Raw genomic sequence first — 8,431 nt, forward strand, 5'->3', positions numbered from 1 at the left:
AGTTCAGCTAAATTCGTACCCGAACTTCTAACTTCATCCGTGAGCCAAAAAAAAAGGAGATATCATCACTATTTATATATTGTTTTTAATTCTCTTTGGAGTTCTTTGAGTACCTCAACTAACTCTACCCCTTTATAGTTGATATATATATATGTATATAGTTCATATTAAAGTGTGTTTGTTATGGAAATTAAAACTACATTTTGAGAAAATGATTTTTCTTAATGAATTGTTTTCTTTGTTACCCTAAATTATTATAAATATATTGTTGGTACGAGCTGATTATTTAGTTCCATAAAGTTTAAACTTTGAATTCGTGTAAATTATCATTCAATTGCAAGTATATGTCAATGCAAGTCTGGTAGGATGCTAGAACATCTAATTCACCATTCTCTTTTGAAAATTTGCTCATATATCGACCGTCCTTTTTGTCCTTCCATTTTTTACTTTTTAATTTAAGGAGAATTATTTTGTAGCTAAATCATAATTTCTAATGTAATATAATTTAATAAAAATTTGAATTCATTAATATGCAGACAAAAATTATTGCTTTATCGTTTCATTTCCTATTGGCTAATTGACTGATAATCTAAGCTGTGAATTTACTACGGTAGTTAAACACTAAACAACAATTATTGCTTTACTAATTAATATTGGTAACAACTGCCTGAGTTCCCTCTGTCTCAAAATAAATGTCATCTTAACAAAAATTATATTCATGTTTTTTCATAAATCTTTCTTGAAAAAAATTGAACAATATTAAGAAGATAGAGTATTAGTAGTGTAATTGAAAAAACATATTATTTTGCCATAAAATGTTAGTCAAATTTCATATCATTTGACTCTCAAAAAGAAAACTGTGACAACTAAAAAGAAACGGAAAGATTATTTGTAGTCTTAAATTTCTAAAATGATATTGTGAGAAATATTGGAGAAGAATGTTATTGAATTTGTGTCTCTACATTATTATACATAGACCCTATTTGTAGACACTACAATAAAATAGTCTATCAAGTAAGATACTATCTATTATTTCTATTCATATTATTATTCTTATTCTAAGTAGGATTATATACACTTATTCCTATTCTAACGAATATTTATTTTGGGATGGAGGAAATAGTGGTAAGTTAATAAATGCAACACTTCTTTTGACTACACAATTCTAGTGAATATGAAAGTAAGACTATTTACAACAAATTAAGCACTCAGAAAATAAAGCAAGACTTCGATTGACTTGTCAAAGTCTTTATATATATATTTAAGTGAGAACTGAAAGACTTTGGCTGATTTGGTGATATTGGTATTGATATTAATGACATGAGATCTTATTGCTATTTAAAGTGTCAAAACCATAGGTTACTTGCCATAGAATTTTCCTACTAATATTTGCACTAATGGAGAAAGCCTTCACATTTTTTCTCTTAACATTACTCTTGTTGCTTCACTATGTTATGGCTCAAACCAACACTACCACTGATCAATTAACTCTTCTTTCTTTGAAATCTCAAATCATTTCGGACCCCTTCCACTTCTTTGTCGTTGGGTAGGAGTCACTTGTGCTTCTCACCACCAGCGAGTGAAGTCCTTGAATCTTTCCAACATTGCTCTTACAGGCAGGATTCCCCATGATTTTGGAAGTCTCACATTTCTTGTTTCACTTGACTTGAGAAGTAACAATTTCCATGGAAATTTGCCTCAAGAAATGGAAGGCTTGCGTCGGCTTAAGTTTCTTGATTTAAGTTTCAATAACTTCAGAGGGGAGCTTCCTTCTTGGTTTGGGTTTTTACACAAACTTCAAGTTATAAATCTTGAAAATAATAGTTTCACTGGTTCCATCCCTTGTTCAATTTCTAATATTTCCACACTCGAAACTTTGAATCTGAGATTCAATTCCATAGAGGGTGAAATCCCAGAAGTGATTGGAAGTTTTATAAAGCTTAGAGAATTAAACTTGAGGGGTAACAAGCTCATAGGTTCTATTCCTCTGTCACTCTCGTTGGAGGTTTTAGATATATCTTTTAATTCACTTGAAGGAAACATTCCAGAAGGGCTCGGCAATCTTCACAACATGAACTTGTTGTCCATACAACGTAATCAACTAACTGGCTCTATACCATTCACTATTTTCAATATCTCTAGAATCGAAGTCATTGCATTTACAGGAAATATTCCCAATGGTTTATGCAATCGTCTCCCAATACTCAAAGGGCTCTATTTATCCACAAACAAACTTCGCGGTCATATGCCTAAAAGCTTGTCAAATTGTTCACAACTTCAAATGTTGTCTTTATCATCTAATGATTTTGATGGACCAATCCATAGTGAAATTGGAAGATTGAGTAATTTGCGGATGTTGGCTCTTGGATCAAACTATTTCACTGGTATGTTTTATCTTACTAGTCTTTGCGCGTCTACTCCACATTCATGAATATAAATTTTGAGAATTACACAAGTAATTAGGTGTTTGATCTTAAAAACCACATCCTCAGAAACAGATTACAACAACAACAACCCAGTAAATTTTTCTGTTTGTTACACATTAACAGTAGGGATAATTCCACAAGAAATTGGGAATCTTGTTAATTTGGTAGAGTTAGGCATGGAGGAAAACCATGTTACCCGCTCTGTCCCGATCTCCGTAGTCAATATCTCCTCCCTGCAATATTTTGTATCGTCGGATAACAATCTCAAGGGATCCCTACACGGGAGATTGGCAACTTAACCAAGATGCCGATTCTATATTTTAGTGAAAATAAGCTTAGAGGTTGGTATTCAAATTTGAAAAAAATACAGTGTATGCTAGGTTGAATCAAATGCTTAAACTCACTGTATTCGATCTTTTTTCAAAATGTGTTGCCAGGTGAAATACCCAAAGAGATAAGCAATCTCGTTGAGTTGGAGGAATTTGACATTGGGTTTAATAGTTTTAGTGGTTCACTTGCAATGGAGATCTTCAACATGTCACGGCTGAGAATAATTTCTCTTGCATTTAATAATCTATCAGGAACCCTCCCACCAAACATAGGTTCTATCTTACCCAACATTAAAAGTATTTTTCTGAATGGCTTAATGTTGAGATGTAAAAGACTAGTTAGGAAATTAGTTAGAAGTAGGGGTATTATGGTCAATTCCATCTCTCTTAGTTAAACAAACTAACTACCAATTAGTTAGTTTGTTAGTCTAAGTAACTGTGTATATATATACATGTATATGTAATCAATGTAATGTGAATTAGGATATATTTCACAGAAGCCCCAATAATGAAAATATCTTCCTCTCTCTACTCTCTCTACTCTCTCTACTCTAACTTCTCTCAATCTTCATCTTCTTCTCCATACTGGGCTTAGATGTAAGAAGCTCAGTAAGAAGCTCAGAAAACTTCATGGTATCAGAGCTTGATCGCAGTAAGAAGCTCAGACAGTTGAGTCAAAGACTCGAAAAAAACCAGAGTCAAGGATTCAATCGAAAAATCAAGGTTCTAGCTCAGTTTTTTTTACAGATCCGAGCTTCATCGAAGCTCAAACGAATTTCCGCAACAAAGAGCTAAAAGGACAAAAAGATGACAGGCGAAGCCACAGATTCAGCTCAACGAGTGGCTGCATCAGGTTCATCAAACTCGGCAGGTAATAATGGACAAAGTATTGACTATAATCATCCATTATTCCTTAGTCCCACGGATGTAAGTGGTATCAGTATCATATCATTCCAGTTGCAAGGCATTGAAAACTATACCTTGTGGAATCGATCAATAAAACTAGCCTTGCTAGGAAGAAACAAGTTAGGTCTTGTGGATGGTACATGCAGAAAAGAAATGTATAGTGAAGAGTTATGGGGCCAATGGGAAAGGGTAAATGCGATTGTGTTATCATGGCTTATGAACTCAGTAACAAAGAGCCTACTTAGTGGAATTGCATTTGCGTCAAATGCTTCAAGTGTGTGGTCTGACTTGCAAGAGAGGTTTGACAGGGTTGATGGATCTAGAACCTACAGTCTACACAAAGAAATAGCTACTTTACAACAAGGAACATCGTCTGTTTCAACATATTATACGAGGCTGAAGGCACTGTGGGATGAGTTTGAAGTGTTAGTGCCTTCACCATGTTGTAATTGTGAGAAATCCAGAGGATTTCTAGTCCACATGAATAGACAAAAGCTGTATCAGTTTCTAATGGGGTTGAACGACACATATCATCAAGCTAGGAGTCAGATTCTCATGATAGATCCTTTACCTACTATCAATCAAGCATATGCTATGATAGTAGGAGATGAAAGTCAGAAGGCTGTGGTGACAGGCATCAACAATTTGGGGCTTTATTCATCAAATTCTGATTCAATAGCCATGTACTCTAGAGTTGGAAATGGTTCAGGTGTTATTAACAGATTTAAGAAAAATACATCCTTAATCTGTGAGTTCTGTAAGTGTAGAGGCCACACAAAAGAGTCCTGCTATAAGGTGGTGGGATACCCCCCAGATTTCAAGTCCAAAAGGAAGGTTCAGAGTGCAAACATGGTTCATGCAGACACTAATCAACTTCAGCAGTCAGGTCAGGCTAGTTTCTCTTATGGTTTGAACACAAATGTGAATAGTGAAGCAATATGGGATAGAAACAGCACAGGACAGCACAATGAAAACAAACTATCAGCATCTACCTCTAACAAGACAGCTGAGAAAGAGGTCAAGCAACTACTGCAGGGGTGTACATTCACAAAAGATCAGTATGAGCAGATTCTTATGATGATGAATCAACAGTCAGGATCAAGAGCCAATGTACCTGATTGCAATAAGGCAAACAATGCAGGTAAGGCCTTGTTTGTAACTGAAAATAGTGATGTGTGGATTGTGGATACAGGTGCAACAAACCATATGGTGTCTAAGATGGAGATGCTGCTAAAAGAGTCTGTACTTAAACTTGCCTCTTCGAAGGATGTGTGTTTACCAAATGGTGATACAACTCAAGTAACTCACATTGGATCTTGTAGTCTACCATCTAGAAGTCTGATCACTAATGTGTTCCATGTTCCGGAATTCAAGTACAACTTAATGTCTGTTAGCAAAATAACCAAGGAGTTAGGATGTTCAGTCTCTTTCTTCCCTGATTTCTGTGTTTTCCAGGAGCTCTACACTGGGAAGGTGAAGGAATTTGGTAGAGAAGAGGGTGGCTTATATCTGCTATGGAGCCAATTAAATCAAGATATTGCAAGTAAGACTCAAGTTTCTGCCAACTCTGTAGATGCTGGTCAGTCAACAAACAAGGAATCCAATATGGAGCTATGGCATAAAAGGCTAGGACATGTATCTTCAACTGTACTTGCCAAGATATTCAATATGAATAAAGTTAGTATGTGTAAGGTGTCTGAGTGCTTAGTGTGTCCATTTGCCAAGCAAACTAGACCTGTATTTTCTTCTAGCATCATCAAAAGCAGTAACTGTTTTGATTTGATTCATGTTGATCTTTGGGGTCCTTATAATACACCTACCTTTGATGGTAACAAGTATTTCCTTACAATTGTTGATGATTTTTCAAGAATGACTTGGCTATTCTTACTTAAGCACAAGTCAGATGTGTGTGTGTCTCTTAACCTCTTTCTAAAGTATACTAAGAATCAGTTTGGGAAGGTGGTTAAAGTTCTAAGATCTGATAATGGTACTGAGTTTGTTAACTCAGTATGTGATAGTATGTTTAAATCACTGGGCATTATACATCAAAGGTCATGTCCATACACTCCTCAACAAAATGGTGTGGCTGAGAGGAAACATAGACACCTACTAGAAGTAACCAGAGCCCTCAGATTTCAAGCTAAAATACCTATCAAATTTTGGGGTCACTGTGTGCTGGCTGCTGCTTATCTAATAAACAGAACTCCCAGTACTGTGCTTGAGTTTAACACTCCCTATGAAAGGTTGTATGGTAGAAAACCAGGTTTATCTCATTTGAGAACACTTGGTTGTCTAGCTCTAGCCAAGAACCTCACTGAACATGACAAGCTTATGCCCAGATCAAAATCAGCAGTTCACATGGGATATTCTGAAGTACAAAAAGGCTATATCTTGTTTGATTTGCACAATAGCTCATTTTTTGTCAGCAGGGATGTTCAATTTAGAGAAGACATATTTCCATTCTCCAAGAATGATAATTCTACATCTTCACAGTTGTTTGTAGACAACCTACAAAGTCTAGGTAATATAGCTCCACAGCTCCATCAAATGCCTCCATTCATAGTTTCAGGTACTGCTCCACCTGTTCTATCAGCAGAGGATACATGTGTGCATCCAAGAGGTGATGAGCAACACTGGGTGCCTACACAACCACCCACTGATGCAGGTGGCTCTGAGGTATCTGAACCAACTATCACTAGAAGATCTGTCAGATCCAAACAGCCTCCCATTTGGCTGAAGGATTTTGTTTCTCTGACTGCCAAACAGGATGTCCAATATCCCCTGTCCAACTATGTAGCCTATTCACATCTTTCACCATCTCATCAGTGTTTTATTGCAGCTATATCCTCTGTGATAGAACCCACAAGCTATGCTGAAGCAATCAAAGATCCCAGATGGGTTGAAGCTATGCAGACTAAGATCCAGGCCTTAGAAAGCAACAACACCTGGGAGATCACTTCATTACCTGCAGGAAAAAGACCTATTGGCTGTAGATGGATATACAAGGTCAAGTACAAATCCACAGGAGAAATAGAGAGGTTTAAAGCAAGGTTAGTTGCAAAAGGTTACAGCCAACAGGAAGGAATTGATTACAAGGAGACCTTCTCTCTTGTTGTGAAAATGGTCACTGTCAGAGCCATTCTCTCCATTGCTGTCTCTAAGAATTGGCACATCCATCAAATGGATGTCTTCAATGCCTTCCTCCATAGGGACCTTGAGGATGAAATATATATGCAGCTTCCTCAGGGATTTGTCAGTCAAGGGGAGAAGGTGTGTAGACTAACAAAGTCCCTCTATGGGCTCAAGCAGGCTCCAAGGCAGTGGAATCACAAACTCACTGAAGCTCTAACCTCTCTTGAGTTCAAACAAAGTCAATATGATTACTCCTTGTTTATTAACAAGTCAGCAGAAGGTATTATAATTGTCCTTGTATATGTAGATGACATGTTAATAACTAGTAGCAGCCTTAAACTGATAGAAGACACAAAGCAGGCTCTACAAAGAGCCTTCAAAATGAAAGACTTGGGGGAGCTCAAATACTTCCTAGGAATTGAGTTTGCAAGAACCACAGAAGGTGTACTCATGCATCAAAGGAAGTATACCCTTGAACTTATATCTGAGGTAGGACTATCTGCAGCCAAACCAGCAGGAACTCCCATAGACACCAACATCAAGCTCACATCAAGGCAGTATGATGATCATGTGAACAAGAGGCTGGAAGAATCAGAAGATCCTTTGGTAGATCAAGCTGCATATCAGAAACTTATAGGTAAGCTACTGTACCTCAATATGACAAGGCCAGACATCTCCTTCAGTACTCAGACACTGAGTCAGTTTCTAAATCAACCAAAAAGGTCCCATATGGAGGCTGCACTAAGGATTGTCAAATACTTGAAGAAACTACCCGGACAAGGTATATTATTGTCCAGCCAGTCAGATAGGCAGGTCACTGCATTTTGTGATGCAGATTGGGCTGCTTGCCCACTAACCAGGAAGTCAGTCACAGGGTTCATGATCAAGATGGGAAAGTCTCTGGTCTCATGGAAGGCAAAGAAACAAACCACAGTATCAAGGAGCTCAGCTGAAGCTGAATATAGAAGTATGGCCTCGACTGTATCAGAACTTGTATGGCTGCTGGGTATGTTGAAAGAAGTGGATGCAGATGTTGAGCTGCCTGTTCAAATGTATAGTGATAGCAAAGCTGCAATTCAGATTGCAGCAAATCCAGTATATCACGAAAGAACAAAGCACATAGAGATAGATTGCCATTTTATCAGAGAAAAACTGCAGCAAGGCCTGATAAAGGTAAGTTACTTACCAACTCAAGAACAACCTGCAGATTTGTTAACTAAAGGGCTGTCAAGGGTTCAGCATGAGCATCTTTTGTCCAAGCTAGGAGCTTTGAACATCTTTGCACCTCCTAGCTTGAAGGGGAGTGTTGAGATGTAAAAGACTAGTTAGGAAATTAGTTAGAAGTAGGGGTATTATGGTCAATTCCATCTCTCTTAGTTAAACAAACTAACTACCAATTAGTTAGTTTGTTAGTCTAAGTAACTGTGTATATATATACATGTATATGTAATCAATGTAATGTGAATTAGGGTATATTTCACAGAAGCCCCAATAATGAAAATATCTTCCTCTCTCTACTCTCTCTACTCTCTCTACTCTCTCTACTCTAACTTCTCTCAATCTTCATCTTCTTCTCCATACTGGGCTTAGATGTAAGAAGCTCAGTAAGAAGCTCAGAAAACTTCACTTAACCAATCT

At 37.1% G+C, this 8,431-nt stretch overlaps 1 protein-coding gene across 1 annotated transcript; it reads left to right on the forward strand.

Moving 5' to 3' along the window:
• Positions 1 to 1,705: 1,705 nt before the first annotated feature.
• LOC129894924 (receptor-like protein 35) lies at positions 1,706 to 3,550 on the forward strand. Its single transcript, XM_055970514.1, has 3 exons — positions 1,706 to 2,384; positions 2,864 to 3,028; positions 3,351 to 3,550. The coding sequence occupies exons 1-3, from the start codon at positions 1,706 to 1,708 to the stop codon at positions 3,548 to 3,550; spliced, it is 1,044 nt and encodes a 347-aa protein (XP_055826489.1).
• The last annotated feature ends 4,881 nt before the right edge of the window (positions 3,551 to 8,431 follow it).

Source organism: Solanum dulcamara, chromosome 7 (genome assembly GCF_947179165.1).
Source record: "Solanum dulcamara chromosome 7, daSolDulc1.2, whole genome shotgun sequence".
NCBI lineage: Eukaryota > Viridiplantae > Streptophyta > Magnoliopsida > Solanales > Solanaceae > Solanum > Solanum dulcamara.